The following is a 22,097-nucleotide window of genomic DNA, read 5'->3' on the forward strand; positions in this document are numbered from 1 at the left end:
CAAAACAGGGCAATAGTTGGATTCTAGGATAAGATATTGAGGCTGGGAGGTTTCACCAGCTATCACTTGCACTCTGCACTGAACCACAGACCCTCCTTCACAATTTGCAGTGGCTCTATGACTCAGTTGGCTTTTCCACTTCAAAGAGCCACATTTGTCTACACACCTACACAAAATTAATTCCTGTCTGAGCACGAGCTTCAACAGAAGCAGAAAACAGGGCACAGTCGTCTCCACTACTTCCTGTGGTTGCCAACTGAACTTAATTGGAGACGAAATTTCAAAGCTTAAGTGAACCAATGATTCTCCGAGGATAAGCTAAAGGAGTGCCCAGGGATTCCAATCTTCCTCTCCACAGTTATATATATATATAATTCTAATCAAACCTCTCTAAGATTACACTATAATTCCCTTCTTTCTATAACCTATTTTTTCTAATCATCCAAACAGTAAGTCTCAATATTGTTTTCTCTTTTATGCAAAAAAAAATCCATAAAGAGTTTCCAGTCATTGATGAAGGTCAATAGCTACCTTTCTCTAACCCAAGAAGTCAATTTTTCCACCTCAACAAGTCCTGTCAATTTCACTAACTATTCCTCTACAGGGGGTTATGCCAAGTCTTTCCATCGTTGTAACTATAATAATCTTGCCACACTATTTATATAGTAAAAAAAATAAAAATCTTCTGTGACTCTTTTTTAACTGTGTAGCCATCAGTCCTAAAAGTTCTGGCTTCAATTATATACTAATCTTTAATATTGTCTATATTGCAATCTGTTTTTAAAGCTTTTTTACATGTCCAAGCATGATAAAATGTCCCTTCATGTTGTTACATTTATAACGTAATTTTGGAATGCCTGCCTTTATTGATTGATTGATTGATTGATTGATTGATTGATTGATTGGTTCGATTTATATGCCGCCCTTCTCCGGAGACTCAAGGCGGCTTACAATGCGTTAAGCAATAGCCTTCATACTTTTGTATATACCTGCTTAGTAGGGCTTTCGGGACCCCCTAAGCGATGTTCTTTTTTATACAAAGTCAGCTTATTGCCCCCACAATCTGGGTCCTCATTTTACCTTCCTCGAAAGGATGGAAGGCTGAGTCATCCTTTATGCATTCTAGATAGCTTCTCCGGTGTATGACTCTGTGTATGTCTGTGTGTTTTCTGTTATTTCCTTTCTCCTATATCTCCTTTTTTTTTTGTCTCTTTTCCTTTCTTCACCCCTTTTTTCACATTTAATATATTGTTTTCTTTGAATATATTTCTCATTATATATGTAAAATCTTTTAATAAAAAATTATTTCTACAAAAGAGTGGTGCTTGGCTCACTCCTCATCGCCTTTTCCTCTCATGTTAAACTTTGTTTAGATTTAGACCTAAGGAAAGGGACATTGTTGGTTTTTACAGGTACTCCTTGACTTACAACTACAACTGAGCCCAAAATTTATGTTGCTAAGTGAGATATTGGTTAAGTCAGGGGTCAGCAACCTTAAACACTCAAAGAGCCACAAAGGCCCTAACTGGAAGCCCCCCGTTCAATTCTGGAGCCAACAGGAAGTCCGGTTCCCCCCACCATAATGTCTCCTCCTAGCGCGGCATCTTTTTTCCTCTGCCAACCGGAAGTCCGGTTCCCTCACCATAGAGTCTCCTAGCATGGCATCCTTTTTCCTCTACCTGTCCTAACTGAAAGCCCTATCAATTGTGGAGCCAACCGTGGACAGGGAGCCGCAGCAGAGGGATGAAAGAGCCACATGCGGCTCCAGAGCCGCAGGTTACTGACTCCTGGGTTAAGTGCATTTTGCCCCATTTTACGACCTTTCTTGCCACAGTTGATAAGTGAATCACTGAAGTTATTACGTTAGGAACACAGTTGTTCAGTGAATCTGGCTTCCTCATTGACTCTGCTGATCAGAAGGTCGCAAAAGGTGATCACAGGACCCCAGGACACTGCAACCGTCATAAATATGAACCAGTTGCCAAGCATCCAAATTGTGATCACATGACCATGGGGATGCTGCAATGGTGATAAGTGTGAAAAATGGTCATAAGTCACTTTTGTTGGTACTCTTATAATTTCAATCACTAAATGAGCTGTTGTAATTCGAGGACTACCTATATTATAAACTGACCCGGCAATTTCAGATTCAGCATTGGCACTTAAGTGCTATAAACAAGCAAACAAATCTGGCTGCAAGCAGGGTTTTGGTTTAGTGGGCAGTGGGAGTCCAAGCGTTAAGGTTTACTCAATTAATCATGGTCCAAAAAAGGAAGGACTAAGTTATGTGTGAAGATGGTCAGAAGGAGAGATGGAAATATTTAGGGAAAGTTTGCAACATAAAGCATTTCCTTGTCATCAGGACGGTAGGCTTGCATCTGACCTGCATGACTTTCAAACCGCTGATAGAAACACAAAAAATACAACTGCTCTCCATACAGAATCGGTTAGCTTAGCAGAGCAGAACTAAAACACCGAGGAGAAAGCTGTAGCATCTACTTTTCCATGAGGAAGAAATTCTGATACCCACTTTCATGGAGAATTAGATATCTAATCACCCACATACGAAACGTCCCCTTCTGTTGTTACACAAGGTGAGATGCTACAGATGCTTCGGGAAACTAATACGAGGACACCCATTTTCCCCGTCATCTGGTCCAACCGGGGTCACTTACCTTGGGCTGCAGGTTGAACCACTTTGGACTGGTGTTGCTCCAATCCCAGGTATTCAAGGCCATCTCCACTTCTCCCAGGAAAACATTTCGGCCCAGGGAATCATGATGCCAGACAGACAGGTTCAGGATCCTCCCGTGGAGTTCAGCCTTTTCAATCTTGTACTATAGATCAAGATGGGTGGAAAAACAGGAGAAAAGGGAAGGTGAAAACATGGACAACTTTAGGGGACACTCCAACTGTCTACCTAACAGCAGGGGTGGACTGCTGGGGGCTCGCAGGTAAGATTGTATGCAGTTCAGAGAACCCCCAAATCCCACTCCTGGCTGGCCCCGCCCAACCCACCCCGCCCCTCCCAAGAGTCCCCATGCGGCCTGTTTTAAATGCAGGTAAGTGCAGGGAGTCTCGGGGAGGGCAATAAACAGGCCTACCGGAAGTTTGGGAAGAGTTTCTTCTTCGCTCCTGAGCCTGGGGAGGCTGTTTTCGCCCTCCCCGAGGCTCGAGGAAAGCCTTCGGAGCCCGGGGAGGGCAAAACACACACACACACACACACACACACACACACACACACACACACACACACTGTAGTGCAGGAGGCCGACTAGGCCATGCCCACCATGGCCATGCCTACCCAGCAACCGGGCAGAGAACCCCTGCCTAACAGTCATGTACAGCAGCAAACTCCAACTTTTGGGGCATCAGGGACCAGTTCCATGGAAAAAAAAGTTTTCCATAAATTATGGTGTGGAGGGAAAGTGTGGTTTTATGTGCTACCTAGTGCAGATGAAGCTTCACTCGTTTGCGCGGCCGAGTTCCCAACAGGCAGCGGACTGTTACCGGTCCGTGGCCCGGGAGTTGGGGAACCCTGATGTAGAGCAACTGTTCAGAAACATCTGAAAGACAGTGTCTTCCCATTCCTGATTCAAGTAGCAGAAAACAGTGAGCATCTTCCCCTTAAGTGTCTCATGTAGGACAGGAGTGGGCAAAAAGATCAGGACACCCGGAGGCTCTAACTGGCGCAGAGTGCGGCTGTGCGGGTGGTTATGGGAGCGATGTGGCGCTCCCATGTAACACCTCTCCTGCGCGAGCTGCACTGGCTCCCGGTGATCTTCCGGGTGTGCTTCAAGGTTTTGGTTACCACCTTTAGAGTGCTCCATGGCTTAGGGCCTGGTTATTTACGGGACCGCCTGCTGCCACAAACGGCCTCCCACTGGCCGGTACGCTCTCACAGAGAGGGACTCCTCCGGGTGCCGTCGGCCAAACAATGTCGGCTGGCAGCCCCCAGGGGGAGAGCCTTCTCTGTGGGGGCACCTACTATCTGGAATGAGCTCCCCCCGGAGATACGGAGGATCCCGGATCTATGCACCTTCCGCCGCGCTCTCAAGACCTTTTTATTTCACCAGGCGGGCCTGGCCTAACCTCTCCCATTCTCTTTTTAATGTAAATTTTAATGTAAAGTTTAATTTGTTCTTAACCTGAGGTTTTAAATTTGTCTTGGGCTAAATTGATTTAATTCGATTTTACTTCTGCTCTTAAATTTTTGTATTCTATGTTTTTTATCTTGTGCCTGTTCACCACCCTGAGTCCTTCGGGAGTAGGGCGGTATATAAATCAAATAAAATGAAATGAAAAAAAATGACTATATCTTAGCCATGCTGGCTGGGGAATTCTGGGAGTTGAAGTCCACCCATCTTTAAGTTGCCAAAGTTGAAAACACTGCTTTGGATTAGTTGAGTATAAAAGATAACCATTCCGATGTTCTCAGAAATATTCTGTTCTTCCAGAACCACACTGAGCAGAAGGGACTCAAGGGTTTTCCAAAAGTCAATTGTCTGGAACAGAAACAGAGTTCCTGGTGGTGTTCCAGAAATAGCTTGCTTCTGAAAAGCTACCGAATCTCTACGCCAGGAAATGTCTGCATTAGGAATTCCAGGAGAAAGAATAGAAGCATTTGAAATGTGGATTTACAGGCAGCTATTACGTATAAATTGGGTTGACAAAATCAGAAGTGAGGAGATGATAAGCTGCCTGGGAAAGCAAAGGGAAATCATCAAAACCATAAAAAAGCAAAAGTTAGAATACTTTGTGATGTGATGTGACATCCAGAAAAATACAGCATCCTTCACTTAATCCTCCAGGGAAAGTTATTGAAGGAAAACGAGGTCCAGGCAGAAGAAGAACATCATGGCTTCAAAATCTAAGGGACTGGTTTGGACAAAATTCAGCAGCACTTTTTCGTGCAGCTGTTGAGAAAAATAGGATTGCCAACATGATCGTCAATGTCCAATGACGGATATGACAGAAGGAGAAGGAGAAGGAGAAGGAGAAGGAGGAGGAGGAGGAGGAGAAGGAGAAGAAGAAGAAGAAGAAGAAGAAGAAGAAGAAGAAGAAGAAGAAGAAGAAGAAGAAGAAGAAGAAGAAGAAGAAGAAGAAGAAGAAGAAGAAGAAGAAGAAGAAGAAGAAGAAGAAGAAGAAGAGGAGGAGGAGGAGGAGGAGGAGGAGGAGGAGGAGGAGGAGGAGGAGGAGGAGGAGGAGGAGGAGGAGGAGGAGGAGGAGGAGGAGGAGGAGGAGGAGGAGGAGGAGGAGGAGGAGGAGGAGGAAAGAAGAAGAAGAAGAAGAAGGAGGAGGAGGAGGAGGAGGAGGAGGAGGAGGAGGAGGAGGAGGAGGAGGAGGAGGAGGAGGAGGAGGAGGAGGAGGAGGAGGAGGAGGAGGGTTGAAAAATCTTGAGGCCAATGTAGGTGCTCTGGATGGAGAGCTCAAAAAAACTCTAGCCCAAATTATAAATAGACTATTGTTTTGAGATTTGATGTGGAATTTTATCCTTAGCTCCAGTCAACGGATACTCTTTTCAGGAATGGCTGATTTTATCTCACCAGGAGAAAACAGACTGATTTTAAGGGAAGACATGCTCAATGGAAAGATTAAAATAAAATCTTAATTTAAAAAAAGAGGATGGAATCAGATTCGGGGGTTGGAAATTTAGATATGTTCCTGAATACTCTTCTCTACAACGACACCCAGAAAAATACGGCATCCTTCACTTAATCCTCCAGGGAAAGATTGAAGGCAAACAAGGTCCAGGCAGAAGAAGATGATCATGGCTTCAAAACCTAAGGGACTGGTTTGAACAAAATTCAACAGCACTTTTTCGTGCGGCTGTTGAGAAAAATAAGATTGCCAACATGATCACCAATGTCCGATAACAGATATGGCACAAGGAGGAGGAGGAGGAGGAGAAAGAAGGAATGTCTTGAGAAGGCTGGAAGGCTTTGTCCTTGGAAAGGTGACTTTGCAGACAACTTTGCTTTTGATTAGTAGGAGCTCACATCAGAAGCTGCTGCATCTCCCTCACCTTAAGAGTCTCATTAAAGATAGGATCTAAACTTCTCTTCTTGACAGCAGTTTTCCTCTTGCTGTGATTGGATCTGTCAGGAAGCAGGTAGGTTTTGACATATCTGGGTGGGTGAGAAAGGCATTACAAAGTCAGTGTAAGTCACCATGACAGCTTTGCCCTAATTTGGCACCTGATGCCCTGGAATGAGGTTCTAATCATCCGAGGCGTTTCTATAAAATACACCGTTTGTATCACAGATGATGTACAAACAAGTTTGTATAACGGCCTTCGGCCAATCACGTCTGATGTCAATTTGCAGACAAGCAATCAGTTTATAGGATTTGATCAAGTTGACCTCATTTGCCTAAGCACATCATTATGTAAAATTTATATTATCTGGTTCTGCAAACGATGCCAACTTATGCAAATAATTCCTGTGGTTTTACACCAGTGCAAAAGCTATCAGAATATCCAGATTTAATTCATTACACAGCCACAATTGACCCTAACATTTCTGTTGTTAAGGAAGACGTTTGTTAAGTGAGTTTTGCCCCATTTTACGACCTTTGTTGCCACAGTTGTTAAGTGAATCACTGCAGTTGATAAATTAGTGCCATGGTTGTTAAGCGAATCTGGCTCCCCCATTGATTTTGCTTGGCAAAAGGTGGCAAAAGGTGATCTAGGGACACAGTAATGGTCATAAGTATGAACCAGTTGCCAAGCGTCTGGATTTTGATCGTATGATCATGGGGCTGGTACAAAGGTCGTAAGTGTGAAAAATGGTCCTAAATCATTTTTTTCAGTGCCGTTGTAACTTTGAATGGTCAGTAAATGAACTGTTGTAAGTTGAGGACTACCAGCAATATCCTTGTGGCCCATCAGTGCTCGTCTTAAGACAGGGCTGTTCACCCAAGGATGAAAGATGCCAGGATATTAGTCAAACCCTTCACTAAATGAACTGTTGTAAATCGAGGACTACCTGTATTGTGGGAATGTCCAAATCCAGATGTCCTCAAGTAAAACACAATCTGCTAAAGGGAGGTCTATTAAATCAAAGTTTAACTAGGGTATCATCCTGCTAGCAGCGGCCACAAGTCCCTTGAAAGACCTGAACAGCTTCTATCCTTCCTAAATTGTGAGGCACACACCCAGATGCCCTCCAGCCATTCAAGGATGTGGCAACTATTGGTCTGCAGCTAAGAGCCAGCCCCTTCCCCAAACGTACGGATCTGACCGCTGTTTTTTAGCTTCAGCAAGATCCCGGCACTGAATGATCTGGACGTGAAGCTCCTTCTTGGAGGAGTCGTAGCGCAAGGAGAACTGGAGGCAACCACGGACGTCGATGCTCCCAATGTCATTGTCGCTGAACATGCTCGCCATACTGCCACTCATCTGCAGTGAGATGAGAACAGTCAAGGATCAAGAAAGGAAGAGGCAGATTCCCAAGGTAGGTCGAGGACAATGTTTCGGTCTCGCGAGTGTGAAATCTTTCAAGGAAATTGGAAACAATACAAAACTGAACACTGTTCAATAGCTATACTACACCCAGCCCAAAACCAACAATTGCTTACTGCAATTGTTTCTCTCAGGAGTAAGAGAAGGAGGGGGAGGGGAAGGGACAGGAGGGGAGGGGAGAAGAGAGGGAAGGGGAAGGGAGAGGGGAGGGGAGGAGAAGAGAAGACAAGAGAAGGGAGGGGAGAGGAGAGGAGAGGGGAGGAGAAGGAAGAGAGGGGGGAAGAAAATGGAAGAGGAGATGGAAGGGGAAGGGAGAGGGTAGAAGGGAGAAGGGAAGAGAAGAGAAGGGGGGAGGAAAGAAGGGAGGAGAGAGGGGAGGGGAGGGGAAAAGAAAAGGGAAGGGGTGATGGGAGGGGAAGGAAGGAGGGCACAGAAGAGGAGAGGAGGGAAGGGAAGAGGCGAGAGGAGAGGAGAGGGGAGGGGAGGGGAGAGGAGAGGAGAGGGGAGAGGAGAGGGAAGGGGAGGAAAGAGAGGAGAGGGGAGGGGAGGGGAGGGGAGAGGAGAGGAGAGAGGAGAGGAGAGGAGAGGGAAGGGGAGGAAAGAGAGGAGAGGAGAGGAGAGGAGAGGAGAGGGTAGGGGAGAGGAGAGGAGAGGAGAGGAGAGAAGAGGAAGGAGTGGAGAGGAGAGGAGAGGAGAGGATCCTAATAATTATGATTTTAAACCACTGGATACCTTTAGCCTAAAGAAGAAAAGCTTAAGGACAGACATGGTCTTCCAGTGCCTGAAGAGCTGCCACCAAGGAGAGAATGTAGCTGTATTCTCTACAGTCTCTGAAGGTAGGATAAAAACCAAACCCTGAAAGATTTGCATGCAGATATATCCAAACTTGAAATAAGGAGTTGTTTTCTAGTGGAGCTAGTGGAAGAGCCTCCCTTCTGGAGTTATTCTAATAGGCATTTGCCTGGGATGATCTAAAGATATCTGTCCTCCAAACATTCATTCCAACCCTAAGATTGAAAACCATCCAGGATAGAATAACAGGGAAATTAGTATTTATCTACTGAAGCAGTCTATAACTCCTTCACCCCAAGAACCATTTTTGCAATTCTTGGAACCTGTTTTGCCCATAAAAGGCTAAAAAAATGATGACACCGTTTCCTGCCATGTGGAGAAGACGAAACACAGAGAAACTAAAGTCCTAAACAAGGCTTAACACATTTTAAAATGCCAGGACAAACTTTTTCCCCAAACCTATGCGCTGATATCAAAGCTAATTTCATATTTGGGGGGGGGGACTCAAATCTGATATAGAATTGAATTCAACGTGGAATCCAGTTTTGCACTATAAACGTACGAACAGGTTTGCACCGTAGATAAATTTTCCTAATATTAGTAATGAAGATGAAGATATTGATCTCTTTATGATCTTCTAAATTCAGCAAATTCCTTACATTAAGCAGAAATGGCTACAGTTTTTTATCCTAGTTTATTAACTTAGAATTTGAGTCATACTGGTTATAGCTGTGAAACGCCACCTAATACTCTGATTTTAATTGTGATCAATTTTAGTATTGACTTAAAGTTTGCAATTAGCACAACATACTGTAACGTGGAATACCTAGAAATGTACAGACTTCTATCAATGTCATTTGGAATTGTTCTTTCTCTTCCCTTCTGTTGTCTTCAGATATTATAAATATTACTATCATTATGAATTTCAGCAACATGATTTGCATCATCATCCTATATCTGTGATGGCGAACCTATGGCACATGTGCCACAGGTGGCACACGGAGCCATATCGGTGGGCACACGAGCATTGCCCTAGTTCAGCTCCAGCGCACTGGCCACCTGATTTTTGGGCCTTCCAGGCCGGAAGTCAGGAAACAGGCTGTTTCTGGCCTCCGGACGGCCTCCGGGGGTGTGTGGGGAAGGCCGTTTTTGTCCTTCCCAGGCTCCTAGAAAGTCCCTGGAGCCTGGGGAGGGCGAAAAATGACCTACCGGGCCCACCATGCCATCATGTACCAAAAGCGTGGGGAGCGTGGGGGGTGTGTGCATTGAATTATGGGTTTGGGCACACCCTCGCGCACCCACCCCCCCGCGCTCTCCATGCTTTTGGCACGTGACTGCAAAAAGGTTAGCCATCGCTGCCCTATATAATACAGCTTTTAGCTCCCCCAGAAAATGTTACGTTCTTATTGCAACCATGAAATCACATACCGTGGAGGAACTCAAACTGGAGAAGGAAGAGCTAGCATTTAGCCCTTTATTTGGGGGGCTCACTGGATTCGCCGTTGAAGGGGATGAAACCAAAGCCGACCCTCGTCCATTTTCCAATCCGTTGTTATTCTAAGGTTTTGAAATAATTAGGAGAAGAAAAGAGGAAGAGTTGTTCTCATAAGATGCCTGCAATATGGTAATCTCCCTAACCTTAAAATCCATCACTGGGAAATTCCAGCTGCAAAACGATACATACAACAAGAGACTGTACATCAAAACTTTAGTACAAGGGTGTCAAATTCACGGATGACACATTATCATCATGTGATGTATTGCAACTTTCCCCCCCCTTCACTAAAACAGGGGTGGGGGTGGCCAGCGCATGACACATCTGGCCCACGAGCCGTGAGTTTGACATCCCTGCTTTACTATGTCCTTCTATATGTGAATTCCCAGTTGGAGTAAAAATTCAATGCTACCAATCCCCATTCAGGGAGTAGAGAAGCAAAAGACAATATATGCTGTGTGCCTCATTATAGAAGTAGCCAAACAATCGGAAACAACAGAAATGGCGTGCATTACGTTAATTGTTCAGACTCTGCCTGATATGGACCATGATTAATATATGTATATGCAGGAGTGGGCTGCTGGAGGTTCGCATGGGTACGGAAGAACCTCTAGCTAAGATTCTGTGCAGTTCCGAAAACCCCCAAATCCCACTCCTGGCTGGCCCTGCCCACCCCTCCCCTCACAGGAGTCCCCACGTGGCCCATTTTGGATGCAGGTAAGCACAGGGCACGTGCAGAGGCTCGGGGAGGGCAAAAAACGGGCCTACCGGAAGTTCAGGAAGGCCAGAAACAGGCCCACTTCTGGCCTCCAGAGGGCCTCCAGAGCCTGTGGAGGCCATTTTTGCCCTCCCGGAAGCTCAAGGAAAGCCTCCGGAGCCCAGGGAGGGCAAAAATGGCCCCCAGCCATGGTGCAGGAGGCCAACTAGACCACACCCACCATGGCTACACCCACCCAGCAACCAGGCAAAGAACCCCTTGCTAAAATTTTTGAAGCCCACCCCTTTGTATATGTGCATGCATGTATATATAAATGCTCAAGCTCCATTCAGTCGTCCCCCCAAGTCCACCCTGACACAAGGGGTTACAGGGTCGTTAAAAGAAAAAGTAAGAGGCCATTTCTGCCTTTGTACCTGCACTGGGTCCTTGACAGTTGGGTCCACTCCAGGCTTTTCTTGTTCCTCTGTCTCAGAATTCAGGCTGCTAAATGAGCTGCTTCTCTCTGCAACGGCCAGCGGGGTTAAGGGATAAGGAGAAAATGAGGCATGGGACTTGGAAGCTCAACAATTCTGTGTCAAGATTTAATGCTGCCATCCAGTCATAAGATACAGCACAAAGAAGGAGCCTGGATAGCTCTGCAGACAAAGGCACTGCAATTTAACACCAGCTGTCTGCAATTAAAGTAAGTTCGAATCTCGCCAGGCTCAAGGTTGACTCAGCCTTCCATCCTTTCTAAGGTAGGTAAATTGAGGACCCAGTTGTGGGGGCAATAAGCTGACTTTGTATAAATATACAAAAGTATGAAGGCTATTGCTTAACGCATTGTAAGCCGCCCTGAGTCTCCGGAGAAGGGCGGCATATAAATCAAAAAAAAAAAAAAAGAAGAAGAAGAACTGCCACAAAATGTCACAACATGGGATGTTCCTGTACAGCAGTGTTTCTCAACCTTGGCAGCTGGAAGATGGAAGGACTTCAACTCCCAGAATTTCCTAGCCAGCCTAGCTGAAGACTAGCCGGCTGGGGAATTCTGGGAGTTGAAGTCCACCCATCTTCCAGCTGCCAAGGTTGAGAAACACTGCTGTACAGAATGCCAGCCAGCCAGTTCCATGCCACTTGCACCCAACACTCAGACATCCACTCAGAGACAGTGGACATGCCTTTTCATCATTAGATGGCTTTGGACCCTTCCCCCAAATCTTAGAAGGTTGTTTGCATAAAGCAGGGGTCTCCAAACTTGGCAACTTTTGTTGTTGTTAATTGCGAAGTCATATCCGACCCATCGCGACCCCATGGACAACGTTCCTCCAGGCCTTCCTGTCTTCTACCATCCCCGGGAGACCATTTAAGCTCACGCCGACTGCTTCAGTGACTCCATCCAGCCCCCTCGTTCTCTGTCATCCTCTTCTTCTTTTGCCCTCAATCGTTCCCAGCATTAGGCTCTTCTCCAGTGAGTCCTTCCTTCTCATTAGGTGGCCAAAGTATTTCAGTTTCATCTTCAGGATCTGGCCTTCTAAAGAGCAGTCAGGGTTGATCTCCTCTAGGACTGATCCGTTTGATCGCCTTGCAGTCCAAGGGACTCGCAGGAGTCTTCTCCAGCACCAGGGTTCAAAGGCCTCAATTCTTTAAGAACTTTAAGCGTGGCTGCTAATGGGTTTGTGCACAGTAGAGATGGAGAGGAAGAAGCTGACTATTAGTTTTTGTAAATGGTTTGCTTCATGCTTTGGAAACCAACAAAGAGCTGGTCAGGGAGAGAAGGTCCTAGGGCCACCATAAGCGATGAATTCTTATTGGTGCTTTCTGGGACCTTCACTATATTCTTTTCTCCCCAACCCTGGTCTTTGCACTAAGAAATGGCTTCCTTGAGTACAGATGGAAATGCTGTCCCTCAAAATAAGCACCCTGATTGGGAGAAGAAATGGATTTTCATCAGATTACAGTGGTACCTTGGTACTCAACTGCTTTGAAACTCATCAAATTTGGCAGTCAACACAAATTTTAATGCAAAATTTTGTCCTGGTATTCATTGTTTGTTTGGTACTCAACACGCAACACGCAATAGCAATAGCACTTAAGAATTATATATTGCTTCACAGTGCTTTAAAAGATAAAGGTAAAGGTTCCCCTCACACATATGTGCTAGTCGTTCCCAACTCTAGGGGGCAGTGCTCATCTCTGTTTCAAAGCCGAAGAGCCAGCGCTGTCCGAAGACGTCTCCATGGTCATGTGGCCGGTATGACTCAATGCCAAAGGCACACAGAACGCTGTTACCTTCCCACCAAAGGGGGTCCCTATTTTTCTACTTGCATTTTTGACGTGCTTTCGAACTGCTAGGTTGACAGAAGCTGGGACAAGGAACAGGAGCTCACTCCATTATGCAGCACTAGGGATTCAAACCGCTGAACTGCCGATCTTTCGATCGACAAGCTCAGCGTCTTAGCCACTGAACCACTGTGTCCCTTCACAGTGCTTTACAGCCCTTTCTAAGCAGTTTACAGAGTCAGCAAATTGCCCCCAACAGTCTGGGTCTTCATTTACCAACTTAACCTTGAACCGCTCAGAATTGAACTCCTGGAGTGAGCAGTGTTTTAGCCTAACCCTAACCCTAACCACTGTGCCACCACAGCTGAAGCTGGAACTTGTCAGTGTTGGCTGCCCTGTGACTCACTACATTATTTCTTATAGGAAAAATTTGTTTGGTATTCTTCGTTTTTGGTACTCATCTTGCCTCCCAGAACCAAATAATGATGGGTGCCGAGATACCACCGTAATGGCTATGGGGATGTGAATGCTGCTACCTTTTTCTGATCCCTGCAGCCCCAACTGCAGGGTCCACCTTGGTGGCACAGCAGACTAAAGCACTGTTAAGTAACATCAGCTGCCTGCAATTACTGCAAGTTCGAATCTCACCAGGCTCAAGGTTGACTCAGCCTTCCATCCTTTCAAGGTAGGTAAAATGAGGACCCGGATTGTGGGGGCAATAAGCTGACTTTGTATAAAAAAAAACACCGCTTAGGGGGGCCTGAAAGCCCTACTAAGCAGGTATATACAAAAGTATGAAGGCTGTTGCTTAACGCATTGTAAGCTGCCCTGAGTCTCCGGAGAAGGGCGGCATATAAATTGAACCAATCAATCAATCAATCAATCAATCAATCAATCCCTCCCACTAGTTCAGGGGGACCTGCGTGGATATTTACACCAGAAAGAAAGCACCACACACTAATGCATTTGAATACATCTCCCACGTATTTGGTTTGTGGCTGCCCCCGGCACTGATGCACATTTCTTTTGAATGTTTACCTAGAGTGTTTTCAACAGCCAATTCTGGGAAGCAGACCACATCCTTGGACATGAGGTTGGCCTCCTAAGAGAGAATAAAGAGAAGCGACCTGCTGTGGTTACTGAACACAGATGATCTGAATACAAATGTGTCTTCAGATCCTTATCAGCAAAAGCCAAACTGCACCAGCGACTGTAACTCCAGAGCTACAGTACAGCCCGAGCCTTTGTCAAAGTAGTCGGAGGGTTACAACAACCAAATGCTCTGAAATCCGCAAGTCTCCAGGGATGTTTGCAGATTTCTAACACTAAAAGTCTTCTTCCTTAGATTTTTTCAAATGTTATTTGTAACAAAGGCCATCCTTGCACTCAGAACGAAGAATCGGGATTTTTTTTAAAGGGGGCCAATGTAATACTGAAGGGCAAACAGAGGCTTTCCGGATTTTGCCAAATTTAGTCTCCTTATGACTAAGTGAGAACTGGAAGTACAGAACCATCTAGAGGTTGCTGGCTTGGGTTTCTGGAGCTGAATTGATGTTTCTGCATTTTAGAAGTGATGCTCAGCTATTCGCTTCCTGCTCCCCGTGTGCTACTGGCAGGGAGAGTGTTAGAAATGAGTATGTTGGGCAGCTGTCCTGACCCTCCTTCTGCTCCACCAGTGTTCTACCTACTTGGTATCACTGCCATTTACAACTAGCACAAATGTTCACAGCCACCATCCACTCTGGATGCAGGATTCCCTGGCCGTAATAAACCACTTACCGGGGTCTTTGTCAGTTGGAATGATGGAGGCACGGCAGTCTCAGGGAGCAGTCTATAAGGAAACGGAGATGTGATTAAAATTATAATTTCAAATGAAATACCTTGTATTTTGCTCTGGGAAGTCGGGGGAGGGGAGGGTGGGATGAAGGGGGGGAAAGGGTGGGGGGAACATGGGGGAGAATTTTTGTATTTCTTTTTTGTAAAACTTTTCAATAAAAAAAAAATTATAACTTCATAGCAAGCCCTCCGGCTCCATCCACAAGAGATGTCTGCTTGAGTCCCACCCAGATTGCCTTCCAGAAGCTGCTGATAAGGGCATTTGGCCTTGAATCAAACCTTGATTGCATCTTGGTTTGATTATGGCTTTGTTTGATTCATGTAATTTTATCCTATAATCCGCGGGCCTTTTATTTGTATACATTTGTTTATTATATATTCTTTCTGAAGCATCTTTTGTGTAAAGTACCAAAAGTCCTTAGAGATTTGGCATTCTACAAATAACAGCACTAAATATGATAAGGATTCAGAATAGTATTGACTATTCTAAAGTCAATGTTGTGTTCTAAAAGGAAAGATTTGTTTTCTGGGAAAATATTAACAGACCATGGAGGGACAATGTCAGTACTATTCTTCAAATACTTGAAGGGTTTTTACATAGGAAAAGAAAACAACTTGTCTTCTACTGCCCCAGATAAGGATACATTTCAACTGAAAAGTGTTATTAGTAAAAGCAGTTAAAACCAGGGTGGAAGCCAATTGGAGTGGAGAGCACATGGCTCAGCAGATGATGCTGAACTACACTTCCCAGCTCTCCTTATCACTGACCATGCCAGTGGGTGCTCCCGAGAGCTGTAGTTCAGTATCATCTGGAGGACACAAGATCTCTTTAATGTAAGGGATTCAAGGACTTTCCCTTCAGTTGAGATCTTCAAGAAGAAGTTGGATTATTATGTCTTGGGAAAGTTCTACTTCTGGATTTCCTCAAAAACTTTGGATTGCAAATAGGAAAAAGCAGAGCTCAGGTGATATGCAGGTGATCAGCAAGATACTCAAAGGTTTAACAGTAAGAGAAATAATTCTATCAGGTTAAATCCAGGAAAGGAATACATTTACTTATGAAGGGTCTACATTAAGCTCTGATTCTAGCAATGTAACCAAATCTTTGAGTTGGGCATGGGTTCAGAAGAAATATCTTGTTCTGAAATTCTTCAAACCATGTGTTCAACCAAGGAACATAACTATAATGTCTGGGTTGACGTTTCTTTTTGCTGACCAAACGTGTTTCAAGAGCCATTGCTGCCACATTTTCTATTACCTCTAGCTCATTGCTTGAGCTTCTGTTGCAAGACCTTCCTATGTCATCACCCTTAAAAAATGTCTACAGCTTTCTCAAATAGCTCTTCCTCCTTGATAATTTAGGAAATGTTTTCTGCTGTAAGAATAAAGCTTTAGCTGTTTGGACCACTTTTCGAGAAGCTTGCATTTTCATAGCAAAGAACACAACTTCCTTCCACCTGGATATGAAAGCCTCTTACACATCCATAGTCTCCATCGTCTTCTCATCTTCTGGCACATTCATGGCCTCCATCGATTTCTCATCCTCTGGCACATCGATGGCCTCCATTGTCTTCTGATCCTCTGGCACATCCATGGCCTCCATTGTCTTCTCATCCTCTGGCACAGGTTCACTGATCACATCTACATTCTTCAGACTGCTTTGTTGCTTGAGTTCCTGTTCACCTGCTTTGGTAGAGTGAAAGTAGTAACATCAAAGAGAGAAATTTCTAGAACTAAGGAGAAATTTCCTGGCAGTTAGAACAATTAACCAGCAGAATGGCTTGCCTTCAGAAGTGATCCAACACTATGTTTTTTTAAAGAAGAGATTGGATAGCCATTTGTCCGGTATGGTATTGGTTCTCCTGCTTGATCAGGGGTTCGACTAAAAGATCTCCATGGTCCCTTCCAACTTCCAACTAAGTGTTATTTTGTATTCTGTATTCTTTTACCGCCTAGCTTTATGTCTTGTCACAAAGTCAACATTAACTAAAGGCACTTTCCTTTTCAGAAACAATGCTGCATTGAGTCAAAAGAATGAGAACCCCAAACTGAGGATCACTCTCCTCATCACCTCAGGAAAGGAAGATGAGACATAAAAAAAAAAATCATCCATCCTCACCATGCAGATGTTCAGGTTCTGAGCAACCTGAGACAATCCTCTCCTTTAAAAACTACATTAAAAGCTACATTTTATGATTGTGAGAGTTATTAAGCAATGGAACAGTCTGCCTCCTAAAATGTGAATTTTAGTGAATACTTTTAGTGAATACCAGAGGTTTTCAAGACAGGATGGGACAGGCATTTGTCCAGAACAGGTTGTCTCCAAACTTGCCAACTTTATGACTTCTGGACTTCAATTCCCCAAATTCCCCAGCCAACATGGCTGGCTGAAGAATTCTGCGAGTTGAAGTCCACAAGTCTTAAAGTTGCCAAGTTTGGAGACTCCTGAAGATTATATGAGGAGCAGACTTCATAAATTAGTGAGCTCCCAAAAGATTGCTCCTCTTGTTTCCTTCCTTTTCCCTAATCTTGGAATTTAAGGAATAAGAGGACAGTCAAATGTCTATGGAGATTCTCAGTCATCCAGGTCATGGTTGGCTGAAGAAGCCTCTTGGACGAGAAGCAGGGGTGGGCTCCTGGGGGTTTGGCAGGGTTAGGGCGATCCTCTAGCCAAGGATCGCCAGGGTTCGGCAAACCCCCAAATGCCACCCCTGGCTGGCCACGCCCACTCCACCCCTCCCCTCCCAGGAGTCTCCACACGGCCCATTCATCATTCCAGGTAAGTGCAGGGACCACGCATAGGGTCTGGGAGGGCAAAAAACGGGCCTACCGGAAGTCCCGGAAGTCCGGAAACGGGCCTGTTTCTGGCCTCCAGAGAGCCTCCGGATCCCAGGGGAAGCTGTTTTCACCCTCACGGAGGCTCGAGGAAAGCCTCTGGAGCCTGGGGAGAGTGAAAAATGCCCCCACCACCACTGTGGTGCAGGTGGCCAACTAGGCCACGCCCACCCAGTAATGGGGCAGCGAACCCCTTGCTAAAGGATCTGAAGCCCACCCCTGGTGAGAAGCGAAAGGTCTTCAAAGAAAAACCAGAAAGTCCAGCTGCCTCTTGAAAAAGCACCTTTGGGACAAGAGGACAGTCGAGCACTTTCTTCTCTTACCTTTCGGCTTCTTCTTCCGGCGGATGGAAGCTCGGACAATGTCTGCCCCAAAGAGATTGCGCTGGTGTCGTTTGGAACGGACATCACGAAACCATTCGCCAGAAAAGATCTTCAGCCAGTTCGGGTCAGAGATAGACTTGCGCAGTTTGCTTGAAGGGGGCAGAGAGAGGGAAAGAGAAACGGGCAAGTTGGAAAGCTTCCATGGGCCAGAACCTCCACTTTCTCTTCCTCCTCCCCCTCCTCATTATCACCTATTTACAATCCAATTGTTTTGTCCAGCAAGCTTTCAAGGCAGCTGACCAAACACAAGGGTAGTTGGAAGTGAATCAAAATGATTAAAATGATTAATTCGAGCCAAGAAGGATCTGGGAAAAGGAGACGCCAAATGCTTCTGGAAAGCTGAAGCTATGGTAGCTAAAGGCAAAGTGGAGGACTACCAGCAATGTCCTTATGGCCCATCAGTGCTGGTCTTTTAAAAAGCTCTTAAGACCTGGCTGTTCACCCAGGCATAGGTGCCAAGATATTAGTCAAACCTGGGTGGTGTTACAAGTCTACTATTTAATTTAATTTAATTTAATTTAATTTTTTTTTATTTATATGCCGCCCTTCTCCGGAGACTCAGGGCGGCTTACAATGCGTTAAGCAATAGCCTTCATACTTTTGTATATTTTATACAAAGTCAGCTTATTGCCCCCACAAACTGGGTCCTCATTTCACCTACCTTAGAAAGGATGGAAGGCTGAGTCAACCTTGAGCCTTGGAGAGATTCGAACCAGCAGTAAATTGCAGGCAGCTGTGTTAATAACAGGGTGCGTAGACCACTGTACCATATTGACAGTTATATCCTCAATTGCCATTTTTCAGGCTTTCGTGCATATGCATCAGTGGTGAAATCCAATTTTTTTTTACTACCGGTCTGTGGACATGGCAGGGGAAGGATACTGCAAAATCCCCATTCCCTCCTCATTCCTGGGGGAAGGATATTGCAAAATCTCCATTCCCACCCCACTCTGGAGCCAGCCAGAGGTGGCATTTGCCAGTTCTCCAAACTACTCAAAACTTCCGCTGCCGGTTCTCCAGAACCTGTCAGAACCTGCTGGATTTCACCCCTGATATGCCTATGTATATGTAATTCTTATGTTTATATTTTTAACTATACAGATCGTCCTCTGGTTGTTGGTTGTCAATCAAGGCAGTTTTTAAGTGGCTCGTATCTGATTTTGTCACTGTTTTATTACTACAGTTAAGCAAATCACTGCCGGTGTTAAGAGACTCACACACGGTCATTGAACCAATTCAGCTTTCCCCATTGACTTTGCTTGCAGGAAGCCAACTGAGGTCGTCACAAATGGCAATCGTACAACCCAGCTGCAACCCTCATAAATATATGTTGGTTGCCAAGCACCCAAATTTTGTTCACGTGGCCATGGGGGATGCTGCAACGGTTCTAAGTGCAAATAATGGTTGTAAGTCATTAAATGAATGAAGACTGAGGACTATCTGTATATGCTGCCCAGAGTTGCCTTGGTGAGATGGGCGGCCATATAACTTGAATCAGATCAATAAATTATGTTGTGCATGACATCATCGTGGTTTCTAACAGATGCCAAATGCCTACAGAATTAAAAAAAAAAAACTTAATGGGGATGGACACGAAAGAAGCATCTGTTCCAGGGGTGAAATCTAAAATTTGTTACTACCGGTTCTGTGGACGTGGCTTGGGGGGGGGTAATGTGACTGGGTGGGCATGGCCAATTTTTATTTTTTTTTTACTTTTAAAACCATTTTTTCTACAACCTCTTTGGGGAAGAGGTTGTAAAAAAATGCTTTCAAAAGGCTCTGACGATCCCAGCTGAGTTGCCTGATCGGCAGAGGCTTTTTTTCTTTTAAAAAGCCTCTGCCCATCAGGCAACTCAGCTGGGATCATCAGAGGCTTTTAAAAGCATTTTTTCTACAACCTCTTCAAAAATGCTTTTAAAAGCCTTTGACGATCCCAGCTGAGCCACGCAATCATCAGAGGCTTTTTTTTTTACCTTTAAAAGCATTTTTTCGGCCAAAGAGGTTGTAGAAAAAATGCTTTTAAAAGTAAAAAAAAAAAGCCTCTGATGATTGTGCAGTTTAGCTGGGCATGGGGGGGGGGGCAAGGATTTTTGCTACCAGTTCTCCGAACCACCCGCCTCCATCGCTACAGGATTGAGCGATCCAGTCCGAACCGGGAGCATTTCACCCCTGATCTGTTCGTCTAAGCATCAGTGGTTCTGGGTTTCTTTTCTTGATAACATCTAGGGTGGGGATATAGCAAGACAAAAATGAAAGGAAGAATAATGTAATGGACACTCTCCTGTGCTGCTCCTTTAAGCACGTGAGCAGCAAAATGTCCCACTCAAATCTTGCACTCCAGTATGGCTTGGCCAATACAAAAGGCGTACCAGGTCTCAGATGTGGCCTGATGACCATAGATGGCCTATCTATGGCTTCCATAAACGAAACCATGGAAGACATCTTAAAGAAAAGACACCTCCCCCCAATTAGAAATAGAGATCATTCTGATCTGGCCACTTTAAGAAAGCATCCAAAAACGTATTGAGACAACCACCATAGAACAGATTCTCACTTGATACGTCCTTCCTCGGACATCTGGAGTTGCATGTCTCTCTGCAAAACTTCCACAATTGCATTCTGCTCCTCCTCGGTCAGGAAGCTGAGGTCCAGCAGGGCCTCGATGCCAGCGTCTTGATCCATGGGAAATACTTAGTAAGAATGCTTCAAGTCAACACCCTGCAGTTCTAATCCCACCAGCGTTTGCTAAACATTAGCTTCCTCCTGGCGGTACATCCTCAGTGTCAAATTGGAAGGTCCAGCCAGGAGACAAATGTTATTGTTCTCCTTGTTGCCATAGGTACAGGAACAATTCTGAAGAAGGAAGCACCTGGCTCTAACCGATGAGACATGGGGGATGACTCTCCATTCAGGTTGCCTTCGGAGGAGATGCACCCTACGGGGGGAAAGATAAAGGAATGATTTTTTTTTAAAGCTAAGAAAAGGGCCCATGGCCCACTCAAATTGATCCACATGTAGGTAGCTTTTCTTTAAAAAAAAGAGAGATGAGGGGAAGGTCAAAGAAAGTATGCTTATTGGAAGATGCAACAATGCAGTGGTGGAATTCAAATGTTTTTTACTACCAGTTCTGTGGGCGTGGCTTGGTGGGCGTGGCAGGAGAAGGATACTGCAAAATCGCCATTCCCTCCCCACTCCTGGGGGAAGGATATTGCAAAATCTCCATTCCCACCCCACTCTGGGGCCAGCCAGAGGTGGTATTTGCCGGTTCTCCGAACTACTCAAAATTTCCGCAACCGGTTCTCCAGAACCTGTCAGAACCTGCTGAATTTCATCCCTGCAACAATGGCTGTGAATAGCAATGTGCTTCTCTCCAAATTGCTATACATGGGAGCTGAATTTGTCAACAAAAATATAAATGAGTGCACCAAGAACATGATATTTAGGAAGCGAAGGGAGAGGGAGAAAATAAATTGGTGCTGAATAAATGTGGATTGAATCCAAACATGAGTGAGTAGTTTGAAAGGATTACATTATTATTTATTCTCTGTTATAATATCAATATATTTTAGCTGTCCATCTGCGAGAGGGATCTTGGAGTCCTAGTGGGCAAGCACTTAAGTATGAGCCAGCAGTCTGCTGCATCTGTCAAAAAAAGACAACGCAGTTCTAGGCTGCATTAACAGAAGGTCATGTGGCATCAAGATCATGTGAAGTGTTAATACCACTTTATAATGTCTTGGTAAGACCACTCTTGGAATATTGCATCCAGTTTCGGTCGCCATGATATTCAAAAAAGGATGTTGAGACTCTAGAAGGAGTGTAGAGAAGAACAACTACAGCCTGGATAGCTCAACAGACAGAGCTCTGTAATTTAACACCAGCTGTCTGCAATTAAAGTAAGATCGAATCTCGCCAGGCTCAAGGTTGACTCAGCCTTCCATCCTTTCTAAGGTAGGTAAATTGAGGACCCATTTTCTGGGGGCAATAAGCTGACTTTGTATAAATATACAAAAGTATGAAGGCTATTGCTTAACGCATTGTAAGCCGCCCTGACTCTCCGGAGAAGGGCGGCATATAAATCAAATTAAAATAAAAAATAAAATAAACAACGAAGATGATTAGATGATAAAGATATGAAAAATGTTTGGAGGAATTGGGTAAGTCTACATAGTTTAATGAAAAGAAGGACTAGCAGTGACATGATAGCAGTGTTCCAACATCTAAGAACACATTTCCTGATGGTTAGAACAATTAATCAGTGGTATGTCTTGCTTCCAGAAATTGTGGGTGCTCCAACACTGGAGGTTTTTAAGGAGA

General features: G+C 44.8%; 1 protein-coding gene across 2 annotated transcripts in view; it reads right to left on the reverse strand.

Moving 5' to 3' along the window:
* The window catches only part of SYTL1 (synaptotagmin like 1), a 62,034-nt gene that overhangs the window by 14,927 nt on the left and 25,010 nt on the right, over positions 1-22,097 (reverse strand). The window contains exons 2-11 of one of the 2 annotated variants that reach the window (XM_060691477.2): positions 20,335-20,715; positions 17,721-17,869; positions 16,041-16,248; positions 14,506-14,557; positions 13,765-13,828; positions 10,881-10,969; positions 9,683-9,811; positions 7,233-7,399; positions 6,026-6,128; positions 2,676-2,837 (exon numbers count right to left, since the gene is read on the reverse strand). In XM_060691477.2, the coding sequence (XP_060547460.2) occupies positions 2,676-2,837; positions 6,026-6,128; positions 7,233-7,399; positions 9,683-9,811; positions 10,881-10,969; positions 13,765-13,828; positions 14,506-14,557; positions 16,041-16,248; positions 17,721-17,869; positions 20,335-20,462 (1,251 nt within the window). In that variant the 5' untranslated portion in view covers positions 20,463-20,715. The remainder of the gene's footprint in view (positions 1-2,675; positions 2,838-6,025; positions 6,129-7,232; positions 7,400-9,682; positions 9,812-10,880; positions 10,970-13,764; positions 13,829-14,505; positions 14,558-16,040; positions 16,249-17,720; positions 17,870-20,334; positions 20,716-22,097) is intronic. The other variant, XM_087876933.1, reaches the window with a different exon arrangement.

The sequence above is a fragment of the Pantherophis guttatus genome, chromosome 10, assembly GCF_059756535.1.
Source record: "Pantherophis guttatus breed Tessera chromosome 10, ASM5975653v1, whole genome shotgun sequence".
In the NCBI taxonomy this organism is placed as follows: domain Eukaryota; kingdom Metazoa; phylum Chordata; class Lepidosauria; order Squamata; family Colubridae; genus Pantherophis; species Pantherophis guttatus.